This window comes from Vidua macroura, chromosome 26 (genome assembly GCF_024509145.1).
Source record: "Vidua macroura isolate BioBank_ID:100142 chromosome 26, ASM2450914v1, whole genome shotgun sequence".
NCBI classification, from domain to species: domain Eukaryota; kingdom Metazoa; phylum Chordata; class Aves; order Passeriformes; family Viduidae; genus Vidua; species Vidua macroura.
Genome location: NC_071596.1, coordinates 5,355,437 through 5,370,854, shown reverse-complemented (window position 1 = coordinate 5,370,854; position 15,418 = coordinate 5,355,437). Strand labels below are relative to the sequence as shown.

The 15,418-nt window shown below is 60.6% G+C and overlaps 3 protein-coding genes across 7 annotated transcripts in view; 2 read left to right on the top strand and 1 right to left on the bottom strand.

Annotated features, from left to right (window-relative positions):
• Nucleotides 1-944: 944 nt before the first annotated feature.
• KXD1 (KxDL motif containing 1) lies at nt 945-3,423 on the bottom strand. 3 transcript variants are annotated; one of them, XM_053999530.1, is made up of 5 exons: nt 3,206-3,423; nt 2,807-2,907; nt 2,559-2,711; nt 2,076-2,122; nt 945-1,493 (listed from the first exon to the last, which is right to left on the bottom strand). In XM_053999530.1, the coding sequence occupies exons 2-5, from the start codon at nt 2,899-2,901 to the stop codon at nt 1,258-1,260; spliced, it is 531 nt and encodes a 176-aa protein (XP_053855505.1). In that variant the 5' UTR covers nt 2,902-2,907; nt 3,206-3,423; the 3' UTR covers nt 945-1,257. The 3 variants fall into 3 exon arrangements, with proteins under 3 accessions (XP_053855505.1, XP_053855503.1, XP_053855506.1); XM_053999528.1 differs by having other exon boundaries at nt 3,223-3,422; XM_053999531.1 differs by lacking the exon at nt 3,206-3,423 and adding an exon at nt 3,049-3,157.
• FKBP8 (FKBP prolyl isomerase 8) lies at nt 3,342-9,087 on the top strand. 2 transcript variants are annotated; one of them, XM_053999458.1, is made up of 9 exons: nt 3,342-3,422; nt 3,940-4,227; nt 4,384-4,553; nt 4,808-4,896; nt 5,134-5,351; nt 5,426-5,598; nt 5,683-5,760; nt 7,671-7,808; nt 8,239-9,087. In XM_053999458.1, the coding sequence occupies exons 2-9, from the start codon at nt 3,954-3,956 to the stop codon at nt 8,323-8,325; spliced, it is 1,227 nt and encodes a 408-aa protein (XP_053855433.1). In that variant the 5' UTR covers nt 3,342-3,422; nt 3,940-3,953; the 3' UTR covers nt 8,326-9,087. The 2 variants fall into 2 exon arrangements, with proteins under 2 accessions (XP_053855433.1, XP_053855432.1); XM_053999457.1 differs by lacking the exon at nt 3,342-3,422 and adding an exon at nt 3,593-3,624.
• Nucleotides 9,088-9,980: 893 nt separating this feature from the next.
• ELL (elongation factor for RNA polymerase II) overlaps nt 9,981-15,418 on the top strand; it is a 50,125-nt gene continuing 44,687 nt past the window's right edge. The window contains exon 1 of one of the 2 annotated variants that reach the window (XM_053999408.1): nt 9,981-10,163. In XM_053999408.1, the coding sequence (XP_053855383.1) occupies nt 10,029-10,163 (135 nt within the window). In that variant the 5' untranslated portion in view covers nt 9,981-10,028. Of the gene's footprint in view, nt 10,164-11,270; nt 11,471-15,418 lie in introns of those variants that run through there. The other variant, XM_053999409.1, reaches the window with a different exon arrangement.

The window sequence follows — 15,418 nt, the reverse complement described above, 5'->3', positions numbered from 1 at the left end:
TGCACGGACCTGGGACCAGACCAACCCTGACCACATGGCCCCAGGACCGACCCCCTCCCCACAGCCCCTGGGGCTGACCCACACTGATCCCATGGCCACAGGACTGACCACCAACCAAAGCCCCTGGGACTGACCCCCCCAAACTGGAGATTGCCCACAGCCCCTGGGACTGACCCACACTGACCCCATGGCCACAGGACTGACCCCCCCAAACTGGACACTGCCCACAGCCCCTGGGACTGACCCACACTGACCCCATGGCCACAGGACTGACCCCCCCCAAACTGGACACTGCCCACAGCCCCTGGAACTGACCCCCCCAAACTGGACACTGCCCACAGCCCCTGGGACTGACCCCCCCAAACTGGACACTGCCCAGAGCCCCTGGAACTGACCCCCCAAACTGGACACTGCCCACAGCCCCTGGGACTGACCCCCCCAAACCGGACACTGCCCACAGCCCCTGGGACTGACCCACACTGACCCCGTGGCCACAGGACTGGACCCACAACCGGCCCCACAGTGCCAGGACCGTGGCCACACTGACCCCAGGGATCCCAGACCGGCCCCACAGCCCCAGAGCCATCCCCGTGATGGGTCCCACAGCTCCAGGATCAGCTGCAAAACCCAGTCCTGCAGCCCCCCACTCTTCTCTCACCCCCTCCCAGGCCTTCAGGGCCCCAAACCCAAGCAGTTCCTCCATCACACCACAGTGCTGGTGGAAAAGAAAGATCTGGACAGCTCCTGCTCCTGGGAGGCTGCCTGTGGAGCAGCCAGCAGCACCATGTGAGCGTGAGAACCAAAGGGAAACACAGCTCTGGCTCATCCCAGCGGTGGAGAACTCAGCCAGCACAAGTCCATCAGCAGCAGGGACAGGCCCCTGGCAGAGCTGGTGGGCACACAGAGCCTCAGAGACAACAATTCTTACAAAACACAAACACCTGTGCCCCAAAAACGGCTTTTCTGCGCCAAAAAAAAAATCTACACAGGTGAAGTGTAGCCGCTCTCCTGAGCGCAGGAAGGAGGGAGGACAAGAGGCATTTCCAACCCAGGATTTACTGATTCCCCCTGAAGCGAGCGCTGGCTTTACACCTCAGTGGCAGTTTCCAGGCAGAAGGGCAGCACCTTCCTCCCTCAGCTTCTCCCAGCCTTCGCTTCCCTCTTCCCAAGGGAAAAAAAACCCCAAAAAAAAAGCAAAAGAGCGACACACAAATATAAATACAGGCTAGAAAGTTCTCCAGGGGTGGGACGTGGCTCCTAGTCCAGGCCGCTGGCCGTGTCCTCGTCTGTGAGACTCTGTCCGTTCACGGCCGGGCCATCGTACTGGCCTTGGGATAAATCCTCAAAATCCTGGCTGGTGGTGGGGGAGATGACGTCGGGGCTGGTGTCACAGGACTCCGTGCTCTGCTCCGAGGTAGCGATGGTGGTCGTGGTGCTCTTGGGGACGGGGTCGAAGTCGTCGTCGTCCTCCAGGATGGGGGATTCGTGGATGTCTGCCAGGGGAGCAGGGAGGTGTTAGGTTTGTGGAGAGTTCCCTAATTGTGCTTGTAGCAGGGATTTAAAAAAAAAAAAAAAGAAAAAAAAAAAAATCCAGCGAATCACCGGCACGTAAATTAGCGGTTGTTTGCAATTTCTTGCAGCTGGATTTAACGGAATTAAGGAGTTTTTTGGGCTTTTAGGGAAGCAGCCACGGGCCAGCACACGGACTTCTGATTCCTGAGGGATGTCTGATGTGTTCTTAGGAACAGAGACTGCTCCCACAGGAGGAAAAGAGAGCATGGAGTTCCAGGACAAGGGGAATGGCTTCCCACTGCCAGAGGGCAGGGATAGGTGGGATATTGGGCAGGAATTGTTCCCTGGGAGGGAGGCGAGGCCCTGGCACAGGTGCCCAGAGCAGCTGTGGCTGCCCCTGGATCCCTGAAGTGTCCAAGGCCAGCTTGGACGGGGTTTGGAGCACCCTGGGATGGTGGAAGGTGTCCCTGCCATGGCAGGGGTGGCACCAGATGGGTTTTAAGGTCCCCCCCAACCCAAACCATTCCACGACTGCGTGAATCCGCGCGTCAGGAATCACTCACTGCTGAAAGCCTCTGGGTACTGCTTTGCCAACTTCCCCTTGAGCGTCCTGGGGAGGAGAGAACGATCCCGAGTCCGTGGGGAGCTGAGGGACCTGGAGCTGAGCTGCCCCACGGCTCCCTCGGCCTCCAGCACCGTGGGCAACGCAAACAAATCCCGAGGCTGAGGGATCCCCACCCCAAACCCCCAGAGCACCCCATCCCACCCCTCCCAGCACACGGGGTGCTTCTGAATCCTGCATTTTGTGACCACCCCGAGCAACTCCCAAGGCAGCAGAGCCCATCCCATCCCACCCAGAGCAGGACCATGGAGACCCAAAGCTCCAACCTCCACGTGGTCACTCGGTCATACATTTTCCCTTCCCCAAGAGATTTTCCTTCTCATAGCCCCCCAAATTCCGACCTGTGCCCCGCTCTAACACCACCCCCCCGCCCCACCCAGCCCCCCCAGGCCATCTCCCGGGCCGTTCCCACCCCGTTTCCCACCGGATCCTCCGGAAGATGCTGTCCAGGTCCTTCTTCATCTCCACCAGGGTCCTGGTGTGGTGCAGGAAGCGCTCGCTCATCTGCTGCATGCGCACGCTGGACAGGTTGTTGAAGTTGAGCAGCATCTCGTTGGTCTTCTCAAACCGATCCAACCTGCTCGGGGGAGGCAGAGGGAGCTCGGCGAGGATCCCGGGAGGCTCCCGGTGCCGGTACCGGGTTTCCCACCGGCCGCTCCCCCCGGCACTCACATGTTTTTCTGGGCTAGGATGATGGCGTTGACGTCCTCGGCGTTGACCATGCCCAGCACCCTCCCGCAGAACACCTGCGAGGCCGTGGGCTCCATCGTGGCCTGCGGGACCCGCGGGGGCGGCGGCTCAGCCGGGGGGACCGGAGCCCCCCGCGCTTCCCGCACCGGTAACGGAGACCCCCCCCCCCGCCACTTCCCCTCCGCGATAGCGGGACCCCCTCCGCCCTGCCATGCACCCAGTACCGGGTACCCCGCCGCCGTGCCCCCTCCCGGGGCGGCCCCACACGCCGGTAACGGGAGGTCCCCTGGCCGCCCGCCGCTCCCGGTAACGCCGCCAGCCCCGGGTTCCCTCGGGGACACGGGGGGCTGAGCCCCCACCGGTGTCCCCGGGGCCTCCTACCGGCAATGCCCGCGCACCTGCGGGAGCCCGTCCCGCCGCTTCACATGACGGGAGCGGGAGCGGTACCGGGGGCGGCACCGGCGGCCGCTCCGCGCCGCTTCCGGGTGTGGAGTCACGTGGGGCGCGACCCCGCGGCGTCACCGCGCCGAGCCGGAAGTCCCGGAGACCGGCCGGGCGAGAGGGTCGAGACCCCCGCGGGCATCACGGAGCCTCTCCGGTAGCGGTGCCGAGCCCCCGGCCCCGCTGCCCGCCGCGCCGGGGCGGCCGCGCTGGTGGCGGCCCCTTTAAGGCGTCGGGGGGGGCGGGGCGGGCGCGCGGCTGACGAGCGTGCTCCCCGCCCAATGGCGTCGCGCGGTGGGCGGAGCCGAGCCAATAGGAGCGGGGGGGGCGGGGCCTGCGCCCGCGCGTTCGCGGGCCAGGTGGGAGCGGCGGGGGGCGCGCGGCGGTCACGTGGGGCGGGCGGGCGGGGGGCGCGGGGCCGCCCCCCCCCCCACGGTACCGGGCCGGGACCGCGACCCCCCCCCCGATATCACCGGGACAGAACCCCCCCTCCATCATCCCACCGAGCCCGCGCCCCCGCCCCCGCCAGGCCCGATCCTTCCCCGGCGCTCCGGGAGTCTCCGCTGTCCCGTTGCGCATCCCCCGTTCCCGGAGGGTCCCGGGGGTCTCCGGGCCGGCGGAGCGTCTCTGGCGGTAAGAGCAGGCCCGATCGCTGTCCTCTCTCCCCGCTCCAGGTTGCTCCGCCGCCATGGCGTCCAGCGGGGAGGAAGCGAGGAGCGGCTCCCCGGGCCGGGCGGGCACCGGCACCGAGCCGGCGGCGGACGCGGCTCAGCTGGACACGGCGGAGGATTTCGAGGTCCTGGAAGAGGAGGAGGGGGAGGAGGATGAGGATGACCTGAGCGAGCTGCCCCCGCTGGAGGACGTGGGGCGGCCGCCGGCCCCGCCGCGGGAGGACGCGCAGCCCCCGGAGCAGGGCGCGGGGGACGCGGCCGGGGACCCCGAGGAGTGGCTCGATGTTTTGGGTGAGAGCAGAGGCTGCTCGGTTCCGGGGCCTCTCGGGCTTCCCCGGGGCTACAGGTGCCGCGAAGGCCGGGCAGGAGCTACAGAAGGGTGGGGGGCAGTCGGGCTTTTCCCTCCCCACCGTGTCGCGATGTGCCTCCGGGTTTTTCCGTGCCCAGGGAATGGTTTGCTCAAGAAGAAGACGCTGGTGCCAGGCCAGGGTGTGGACAGCCGTCCCCAGAAGGGCCAGGACGTGACAATCCGCCTGAAGGCCACGCTGGAGGATGGCACCGTGGTGGAAGAGGACCCTGCCCTCACCTTCACGCTGGGGGACTGCGACGTGCTGCAGGTGAGCGCGGGCTGGAAGCTCACCTGGGAGCAGGACCTCACCTCAGGGGCCACAGGGAGGGTTGGGCTCGGTGACATCCCGTTTGTGGACCTAAGTGACCCCTCTGCCCTTTCTCGTGCTCCCTCCCCATGACGTTGGCCGAGTTAGAGGGGGTTTGGAGCCACCTGCTCTTGTGGAAGATGTAAAGGTCCGACCATGGTAGGAACTGGAGAACCTTTACAGTCCCTTCCGTGGTGCCACGTTGTCCCCTGCAGGCTCTGGACCTGTGCGTGCAGCTCCTGGAGATGGGCGAGACGGCTTTGATCGTGTCAGAAGCCAAGTACTGCTACGGGGCTCAGGGCAGGTGAGGGCTGGCAGCGCGTCAGCTGGAGCAGCGTGGTCCCAAACAGGGCTGGGGAAGCTGTCCCCTGCTCACCTGGTGACAGCCCAGCTGTCCAACCTCTGCTTCCTCGTGAGCAGCGTGGAAGGATCCACATCATTCCCCGCCCCGGGAATCTTCCCTGGCTCGGATTGCTGAGCCACGGCGCTGGGTGCATACAGCCCATCTGAGAGGTGACAGCTGTCCCCTGGCTTTGTGCAGGAGCCCTGACGTCCCCCCCAACGCGTCCCTCACGCTGGAGGTGGAGCTGCTGGCGGCTCGGGACGCGCCGGACCTGGAGCTGCTCAGCGGGAAGGAGAAGATCCAGCTGGCCAACCGCAAGCGGGAGCGCGGCAACTTCTTCTACCAGCAGGCAGATTACGTGCTGGCCATCAACTCGTACGACATCGCCCTCAGGATTGTGGGCTCCAGCTCCAAAGGTAGCTTGTCCCCACCAGGAGAGGGTCACCTGGGCTCCTGGCCCTGCTGTAACCTGGCCTCGGGGTGTGTGCAGTGGATTTCAGCCCGGACGAGGAGGCCGAGCTGCTGGATGTGAAGGTGAAGTGTCTCAACAACCTGGCGGCCTCGCAGCTGAAGTTGGACCATTTCAAGGCAGCTCTCAAGTCCTGCAACCTCGTGCTGGAGCACCAGCCGGGGAACATCAAGGCTCTCTTCCGAAAGGGGAAGGTGAGGAGGGGGCCCTCCTCCGCGGCGTGGCGGGGGGCTGAGGGACAGCCCTCAGCCCTGCTCCGTCCGTGTGTCACCCTGCAGGTGCTGGCTCAGCAGGGGGAATACAGAGAGGCCATTCCCATCCTGAAGGCAGCGTTGAAGCTGGAGCCTTCAAACAAGGTAGGCTGGAGGTGTGTGCTGCCCGTGTGATCCCCCCCGAGCTGGGGAGTCCCCTGCACGCCGCTTCTTCTCTGTTGTCTGCGTCCCTACAAACCTCAGTGTTGCCCCTGGGAGGCTGAGACTCGCTGGAGCTGTCCCCAGCTCCGTGAAGGGAGGCTGGGAATAGCCCCCCAGAGCCTGGGGAGTGATGCATCACGTGGAGTGTGGCTGGTCTCCAACCTTATCTCCACGTTGCGAGGTTCCCTGTTGACCTTTGGTCCTGACGGTGACAGGACTCCCTGCCGGCCCATCTGTGCTCCAGCCACGCCGTGGGGAGGGTCCAGGCTGCTCCAGGTTCCCCCAGGTGGCCTGGGCAGTTTGTGCTGTGGTTGGGGGAAGTGGAGCAGAGCTGAGTCCCCACAAACTCGCTGAGCAGCCCCGAGAGTGAATCACCGGGTGCTGGGAGCAGCCAGACCTCGGTCCAGCGCCCGGGCAGGGCGAGCTCTGGGTCAGGAATTTCCTGTCAGTTAATGATCAGCTGCAGGACTGGAGCCTCGGGAGAAATCAAAAACCAGTGCCAGGAAATGACCCCAGCAGGGGCGAGACTGGGAGGAGACAGGGGGGTGTTGCCTGCACAGGGTCGTCCCGGGGGTCTTGGCTCTCCAGATGGGCTTTAATCCTCGTCTGGATCTCTTGTGTCCATTTCTTTCATGGGAGTTCCACCAGACCACCAGGATCTGTGTCACAATCCAGTCCCTGAAGGTCATGGGGCGAGATGTGGCACAAGCAGGTGCTTGGTGGCCCCCCAGCATCTTCAGGGGTGGTCTGAGCACCCTTGGAAGGGTGAGCTGGACCCCAAACCCTTCCTTTCCCATCAAGGTCAGGGTGGAGAGGGAGCAGCACTGGGAACCATTCCTCTGGCACGTCCCTGGGCAGGGCGGCTGCTCCCCAGTTCCGATGGAGCTTTTAATTGGAGAGGGCTGGAAAATCCAAATGCCCGGCAGTGACGTGTCCAGTGAAACCACAAGTACAGCAAATTACTGCCCTCCCCAGCTGCTGCCCGGGCTCCTGTCGTGGCGTGGGTGACTCAGGGGCCACGGCTACCGGTGCTGAAAACACTCCAGAAATGCTGGGCTCCACCTGCCTCCCGCAAGGCTGTCACAGACATCCTGACCCCTTGGAAGCGTTCTGGGGGCAGCGTGGGATGCTGCTGGTTGTCTGACACTGATGTGACAGCCCCGGGGAGCTCTGGGCAGGAGCATTCTGTCCTCCAGACATCCAAGTTTTCGTGTTGGAGGCAGCTTTTCCCAGCTGGCAGAGCCGGTGCTCTCGGGATGTGTCCCCCAGCAGAGGGCACAGCGTGGCTGTGCCACCAGGGCCACCACAACGTCCTTCTGCCACCCTGCCCTGCTCAGCTCCCCGGTGCTTCCTGCTGCTTTTGGGGAGCCTGTGGGCCCCACGCAGGACTCAGAGCCTTTTCCTGCCCCAGCAGGGCAGGTGTGGACACGCTGCGGGTCTTGCTGCAATCCCACTTCACACCAGGCTGAGTTTTAAGCCCGCTTTCCCAGCCTGCTTCCAGACGGAAAGTGGGAGAGCTGGTGCATGTCTGTCCTCAAGGCAGACACTTTCCTGTCTCGATTAAGAGATAAAATCCCTTTCCTGATGTCTGGCATCAGCCCTGGGCTCTGCTCCCTGCTGCCAGGCAGGGAGTGGCTTCAGCAGCCAAAAAGGACAGAGGGGCACTGGACCCACAGAGTGTCCCGTTGGGACACGGGGCAGGATGAGGCCTCAACACCCCCTCAGCCATTTCTGAGCTCTTCCACGACGTTCCTGCACATCCCAGGGGTGGTGGAACGTGCTGTGGGTGACAGGTCCCCTCCCTGGCAGGCAGGGGTGGTGCGGGGCTGATAACGCCACCCTGTCCTCCCCAGACCATCCACGCTGAGCTCTCCAAGCTGGTGAAGAAGCACGCGGACCAGAGGAACGTGGAGACGGAGATGTACAGGAAGATGCTCGGGAATCCCAGCACCGCCAGCACCCCCAGGAAGTGCAAAGACAAACTGCCCTGGGTAAGGCCTCCCGGGGGTGGCCGAGTGGGTGGGGGTCCACAGGGGGTGTGTCAGTGTCCCCCGGGTCCCGCAGGAGGGACGCAGCCCTGCTGCTAAGCAGGATGCGGTCGGGCTGCGTCAGGACAGCGATCCCGCTGGGAGCAGGGGGCCGTGCTCCGGGAGCCGTGCCCGGAAAACATCGCTGATAACAGCCTGTGCTGCTGGCTGTGTGCACCGGATCCCGGCCATGCCAGCTGCAGGGCTCTGGACTTTGCCTCCCAGCTGCCCGTTGGGAAGCGCTGTCAGCTGGCGGCACACGCTGTCCCCGCGGGCAGAGCCGGCACAGCGCTGCCTTTTTGGGATGGCCTGTCCAGTCAGGCAGGGCAGGCAGGGTGGCACGTGTCCCCTGCCACGGGCACAGCCCCTCACGTCCCCGTGCTCTGCCCCGCAGTCCATCCCCTGGAAGTGGCTCTTCGGCGCGACGGCCATCGCGCTCGGCGGCGTGGCCTTGTCCGTGGTCATCGCGGCCAGGAACTGAGGGTGGCACCGGGGCGGCCCCTTGGCACGGGACCGGCGCCGAGCCCTGCCTCTCTCTCCGCCGAGGGGCTCCCCCCGAGGCTCTGCCACCCCTTCCCGCGGACTCGCAGCTCCAGGAGCACGGATGCTTTCTCTGCCGGAGGTGCCGGATCTCTCTCCCGACGTTCCCCGCGTCCCTCCTGGCACGGGGCGGGTGCAGCTGTGGGCAGGGAGCCGCCGGCAGAGCAGGGACCCCCGGGCAGCCTCCCTGCAATCAGGGGCTCAGCCCCCAGCCCCGAGGGTGTCGGGGGCAGCGGGAGGTGCCTCGCACCGGTACGTCCTGGCCGTGCCCACCCCGGGTGTTGTGGTCCTGCTGCCAGGACAGGGTGGGCACGGGGAGGAGGCACGGAGAAGGAAGCTGTGGGAAGCGATGTGGACGTGCCCAGGGGCAGATGCAGCGACATTCCCTGATCTCTGGCGGGGGCTGCCAGGGACTCAGCCTTCCTGGAGGCACCCGCTGCCCTCCTCTCTGCACATCCCTGGAGCGTGCAATGTCCAAAGGAAGCCAAAGAAACCCGTGGTGGGAAGGATGGAGGAGGGGAGCGCTGGAGACCCCCTGTCCTGGCTGTCTTCCTGTGGGTCCAAGCTCGTCGGGGGTCCCTCCCTGCCCTGCAGCCCCCCCAGCGCCTGCCGCTGCCCAGCCTCAGCTCTGCTCGTGGGGGGGTTGTAGCACTGTCCTTGCACCCCAAACTGTGAACTTCCCAAATAAAGGACAACTCCTTCACATTCGGGCCTGTTTATTGCCACGCATGGGGGACGCATAGAGGCTGCAGGGAGGGGCAATGCTCGGGGAGGGGGGGGGAGCCTGGGACACCAAAATCGGTCCTGGAAGAAGCGTGGAACCTTCAGGCTCTACCTGGGCATCAGGGGATCCATGCTGGGGTGCTCATGACTGGGGAGGTCTCTGGGGTTGGGGGGGTTCATGCCTGGGGGATTCACACCTGGGGGAGTACAGGGGGTGCCCACCATGGAGAGTCATGCCCGGGGGGCTCATGTCCAGGGGGGTCCGGAGGGTTCATGGCTGGGGGGCTCACACCCGGGGGGCTCATGCCCAGGGAGGTCCAGAGGTTTCACGGCTGGGGGGGCTCACACCCGGGGATTTTATGCTTGGGGGGTCCAGAGGGTTTATGCCTGGGGGGCTCACACTGGGAGGTTTCATGCTTGGGGGTTCCAGAGGTTTCATGGCTGGGGGGCTCACACCCGGGGATTTCATGCCTGGGGGGTCCAGAGGGTTCATGGCTGGGGGGCTCACGCCCGGGGATTTGATGCCCAGGGGTTGCAGGGAGTTCACACCCGGAGGGTTAAGTGCCCGGGGTGGGTCAGGGGGTTCGTTCCCGGGGTTCATTCCCGGGGTTCCCCCACCCGCCGCCCCCTCCCCACGCTCCCGCAGCGCTCCCCGGCTGCACCAGACCACCCTCCCCAGCATGCCCCGCGCCCGCATTTACATATCCCCGCCTCCCCCCCTTCCCCACGGGCCAATCCGGCGCGGCGCCCGGCATCACCCAGCCAATCGGCGCGCCCGCTGCCCACCTCCTCGCCCCAGCAACAGGCGCTCCGCGTGGGCGTGGCCGGCGGAGCGGCGCATCATGAATAATTCATAAGGAGGGGCGTGCCGGCGGCGCGCGGCCCCGGCGGCCCAGGCGCGGAGGGGGAGACGGTCCCAAGATGGCGGCGCTGCAGGCGGAGCGCGGGTACGGGCTGTCCTGCGGCCGCCTCGGCCGCGGCACCCGCGTCTCCGTCTTCCACGTCAAGCTCACGGAGAGCGCCCTGCGCGCCTTCGAGAGCTACCAGGCCTGTAAGGTACGGGGCTGGCGGGCGTGGGGCGGCGGGCACGGCCCCGCCGAGGGCGAGCGGGCGGCCGCCACGAGGCCCCCGGACGGAGCCCTGAGGGCGGCACCGGCGGGGATGTGAGGGGAGGTGAGAGGGGGGAGCTCCTCGTGAAGTGCGTGTGCGGCCTGGGGCGGGGGGGGGGGACTCCCCGGTGGGGGGCTGAGGGGGTGCGGAGGCTCCCGGCCCCCCCCCCCCCCCCACCGTCCGTGAGTGACCGGAGAACCGGGAATGGTGTGGGGGGGCGATCCTGGTGCCAGGTGCCTGAGGGACACCGGAGGGGACTCGCGGTGCCCCTCCCTGTAACGCCCCGGAGCACCCCGGTGTGTCCCTCGTCCCCGGTCGTGTTTGCGTGGTCCCTCCGGGCCCCTCGGTGGGTGACCGGGGAGGGGTCGTGATCCTCCGCGAAGTGCCCGGGGGGCACCGGGCGGTGTCGGTGCTTCCCCCCCCCCCCCGGCCCGGCTCATTGCTGGGGGGGACCCCCTTGTGCCACCACCCCCGTGGGTGAGCGGGGACCCCCAGTGTGCCCCCCCCGGGTGGGTGACAAGGGCCCCGCGGTCTCGGTGCGGGGGTGGGCGCTCGGTGCCCCCCCCCCTCCTCCCGGGAGGTGACGAGAAGCTGCCGTCAGTCCCCGTAAGTGTCTGGGGAGGGGGGCGAAGGGACGTCGGTGCCCCCCCCCCGTTTCCCCGGTGAACGTGACGTGGGTTTCCAAAGCCGGGGGGGGGGGGGGGCGGCGGTGGGTCCATCCCCGGTGCTGCCATCCCGGACTGGGGGGGTTCCCTCCGTCGCTGTCCCCTCCCCGGGACACCCGGTTGTTCATCCCCCGCCGGCTCGGTGCTCCTCTCCCGGGAGTGGGGGGGGGGGGGGGGGGGGGGGGGAGAGGCACGTTCAGACTGTATTTTGAAATTTCCAGATTGTCTTTTCCGTGCCCGTTTCCTTGAAATGCATCCAGAGAGCTTATTAGTCATGTAAATAGAGAATAATGGCAAAGCTCGGCAGCTGGTGTTGGGATGGACCGGAGAGGGGTTCAAAACTGTCATTTTTTTAGTGTAATTTTATTTTTATTTTATTTTTTTCTTTCCGCCTCTGATCCTGCGACGAGCATTTCTGTCTCCTCACCTTGCTGGGGGAAGCTGGGAGCCTAAACCCGTTTGTCATTAGGAGCGTCCTGCCTGCCAGCTTCTGTAGGATAAACCATATGTTGTCACAACACTATTTTTAATTTAGGGTGTTGGTTACATCACATCACTGAATTGGGCAATCTCTGTATGAGGACGAAGGTAATGACTGTACCAGGGTTTATCAACTTATATTTTAATGAGTGTTTATCAGCATTATGAGAAGTCAGGAGGAATAAGTGACTTGAATTATTAGCTTTTTTTCACTCTGAAAAATGAAACAAATAATCTAAATAATTCTTTCCTATATATTGGGAAAGCCTTTTATTTTGGGGGAGGGAGAGTGGGAAGACTACGGGCAGCTGCGTTAAATATTTTGGGAAGCTATTCCGAGTCCATGTCACACATGAATAGTGGTGTTTATTTTCTAAATGAAGTCTGGGCTCAGGATTGTTTGGTGGCCAACGGCCACTAATGAACTTTGCTTCCTTCACTGCCACCCAAAAGAGAAATAGTCAGAGGCTCCTGGTGATTAACTGGGCAGGAAGGGATAAGGGCAGAAGAGCTGCTTGTTTGTGTAGTGAATAACACAACAATTAGTGGGCTATTAAACACATATGCTCATTCTGCATGGGTTCTATAAACAGTTTCCCCAGCTTGTTGGATGTCTCTGCTTCCTCGGAAGCGCTGGGCCCGGCCCTGCCAGGAGCCACCTCCAACACACCTTTGCAGCTTCTGTTTGTCCAGTCCAGCTCCGCTTTAATTTTGGGCCGCAGTAGTTAAATGGAAAAAATTTGCTCAGGCTCCTTCTGCTCGGTTTGGTTTGAAACGTGGTGGAACTGACGGCAGCGTTGTGTAATATGGATAATGGCCTGGAATCCAATCCTGCTCTTTGTGTTACCTGGAGTCCAACATGTGCAGTCTGACCTGTTTCGGGCACCGGGGTAGCACGTCCGTGCGATTCCTGCGACAAGGCTCTGTCCCTCTGCCAGAACGGGCAGGGAAATGTCTTCAGTTCCTTGGTTGAGTTTGTTCTTGGTCTAATAATAATGTATTGGGATTACATAATCCAAAAATGATCACCCAGCCGGGCGAGCTGCCATTTGTTTGGAGTGTCCCTGGTGCCAGAGCAGTTGCAGGCTTGGTGTGGAGCTGCACCATGTGTGGATCAGGCAGCAGGGCTGTGGAGAAACAGATATTTGTCTTGTTGGGCCTCTGCTGAGCTGTGCTCTTGCGTTTCTGCTGAATTGTCTGCGTCCTAAGGAAGAAAATGGTCAGGGATCCAAGTTCTGGATGGGGTTTAGAGCAGCCTGGTCCAGTGGAAGGTGTCCCTGCTCATGAAAGGGGTTGAAACAGGTTGAGCTTTAAGGTTCCTCCCAGCCCAAACCATTCTGTTATTCTGAGATATTGATCCCCAACTTTATGTTTCAGCAAGCTGTTCCCGTATCACGTACAGAGGACCTGGAGCTGCTGCTGAGGAGCTCCAGCTCACAGGGCTGCTGGCTTCTGATCCTGGGAAGGGTTTCTTTGGTAGCTCACCTGAAAGAAATAGGAGCCTTAAAAAGAGAATTAGCACTGGCTTCACAGGGAGATGTCACCCAACTGCTCCTTGTGAAACTTGCTGCCCCTGAAACTGTTTCCCCACAGTTGTGAAACTGAGAGCTCTGACTACTGAGCTGGGAGGGCTGAGCAGTGGGAAGTGTGTCCTGAGTTGGTTTGTCCACTGATGAAATGGAGCCAGTTTGGTGTGCTCGCCTAAAACAACTCTGGGTTCTCCAGGGAGTGTAATTCTAGAGCAGCCAGCAGTTTGCTGCCTTCCTTTTGGGGGTGTGTACGTGGTTAGGCATTCCCACTCCCCCCAGAAAGGCAGGGCATGGCCAAGGCCAGGTTGGATGGGGCTTGGAGCAACCTGATCTGGTGGAAAGTGTTCCTGCCCATGGCAAGGGGGTGGAGCTGGATGGTCTTCAAGGTCTTTGCAACCCAAACCATTCTGGGATTAGATGATTCTAGGACTTTTCCCATCACTTCTTGTGTGCCCCCAACTTTGTTCCTTCCCCTGTCGAGGTACAAGGGGACTCCTCATGCCTGTGCCTTGCTTTCCTCTTTCATTCCTCTCCTTAGTGAGGAGGTATTTTACCATCCTCACCTAATACCCTTAGTTATCATTCATCCTTTATTTTTCACATCTGTTTTTTTAGCAGCATCCTGGGTAAGTCCCCATCTTCCTGCCTGATTCAGATGCCACATGGCAGACCTGAGTGTCCCTTGGCAGTAGCTCTGTCTCCCTTGTGGTGAAGGTGCTGATGTTCACCTAAACAGTGTTAGGGCTGTTCCTGGAACCCTTACCTGGGAATTTCCCAACTTCCACATATTTCTATAAACCTCTCTCTGTGGCTGAGGGCTGGTTGTTTGGTTACAGGCAACGTGATGCAGTTGCACACTTTTCCCTCGTCACTTTATGTGTTGACCTAACCATGGCTGAACTCTGCTCCTGGTCCTGCCTTGCCTGGTGGTTTTAGGAGGGTTTAAAGAAGGTTGTAGCATCCCTTGGTGATGGAGCTGAGCAGCACGTCCTGCTCCCGTTGTCCCTCTGTGCCCCTGCTACCCCAGAGTGTTTTGAACTGCAGCCACCGTTTGATTCACTGGTGAACTTTGGCAGATGCACAAATATTTATTGGGGACTAAGCTGAGATAACCAAAGCACGTTGTCCCTGTGCTCACCCAGCTGAATTTTGGGACTGTGGTCTGATAGATGTGGCTTCCCAAATCATCTTCCCCATGCTGCTCTAAAACCAACCGTGAGAGAAACAATCCCTTGGACATGAGGGTTAACCCGACCCCTTGGAGTTGCTATTTATTGAAATAACTTCCCAGCCTTGGCTTTTGGAGCAGGTTGTGGAGATTCCTTCATCTTGCTACGTTCAAAGCACGAAACACAAAATGAAGGCTGTGCTGTCATTACAGGGTCTTTAGGGTAATGCGTATTCATGCTGACTTGAGAATTGAAAGCTGCTTGCAGGTGTCAGGAGGAGAAGAACAATCCGGCTTTCGAATCAAAATTCATTGAATTATCTCAAAGCTTTTTGCATCATTCCTCCTTCCCTGTAACCTGTTTTTTCCTGTCCTATTAATTCACTGATGCTGTAGTCCGTCAAAATTGAGGCTCTTACGACATCGGGAACATGAGTCGGTGACATGACTGAATGAATCAGAGGAGGCTGGAGAGGAAGCTCATCGCACACGTACGGCTCATCAGCAAAAATGGGACAGGATCTGCAGAACACCCTGAACTGCTCCACTCCTGCTCAGTGTTCTGCACGTTGACCTGAACGTGGCACCTCCCATTGGAAGGAAGGGGACAAAGAGACACTGAACATTGTGCACGAGGAATGTTTTGGCCCGTGGCAGTTTCCTTTCAATTATTTAGGGAAGCTTTTTCTCTCAACCGTATAGCATTTGGATCTGCTCAAATTATAGATTCATCTCTATAGTTTTCAAACGGCATTGGAAGGAATTGTCTGTAATTTACATCTAAAGTGACATACAGTTGCTATGGGATTTGGTGGCACATTATAAACCCATTATGCTTTTTTTTTTTATATTGGTGGTAGCAGACTAAAGAACTAGGTCTAATTGGTGATGTGCCAAGAGAAAATAGAAAGTTTGTGACAGAATCCTTGTGACTGATGGCGCTTTCTTTTTTTTTTTTTTTTTTTTAATCAAACGTGATCTGCTTTTTATCAGCAAAACATACCCTACCATTAATTGGAGAGGTTGAATTTGAATTAATAATTTTTGCTCTCTGGCAATACAGGGGGAAGCAAGCTAGAAGATTAACCCTTTATGTTATTTATATGGGGCTAGGTTGTTCTTTTTCTTCATTCAAGTAGGATATTTCATCAGTTGTATCAACTGGCAGTTGGATGTGGTGATTGTGTTCCTTACCCAGCAAAATTAAACCCTTTCTCTTTTTCAGCACATTCTGATTTCTTACTCCACTGAAACAGCAGAGAGGAAAGCTATTATAATATCTTTTTAACTTCTGTCTGAAGCATAGAAGTCTCTTCAGAACAATGTGTCTCCCGAGGACCCTGGAGTGGCTGCTGCTGG

Coding starts and splice junctions, on each gene's coding strand:
- FKBP8 (XM_053999458.1), top strand. CDS start 3,954: ATGGCGTCCAGCGGGGAGGAAGCGAGGAGCGGCTCCCCGGGCCGGGCG. Junction 4,228..4,383: donor GGAGTGGCTCGATGTTTTGG/GTGAGAGCAGAG, acceptor TTCCGTGCCCAG/GGAATGGTTTGCTCAAGAAG. Junction 5,761..7,670: donor AGCTGGAGCCTTCAAACAAG/GTAGGCTGGAGG, acceptor TGTCCTCCCCAG/ACCATCCACGCTGAGCTCTC.
- KXD1 (XM_053999530.1), bottom strand. CDS start 2,901: ATGGAGCCCACGGCCTCGCAGGTGTTCTGCGGGAGGGTGCTGGGCATG. Junction 2,123..2,558: donor AGCATCTTCCGGAGGATCCG/GTGGGAAACGGG, acceptor TCTCCTCCCCAG/GACGCTCAAGGGGAAGTTGG. Junction 1,494..2,075: donor GTACCCAGAGGCTTTCAGCA/GTGAGTGATTCC, acceptor CTCCCCTGGCAG/ACATCCACGAATCCCCCATC.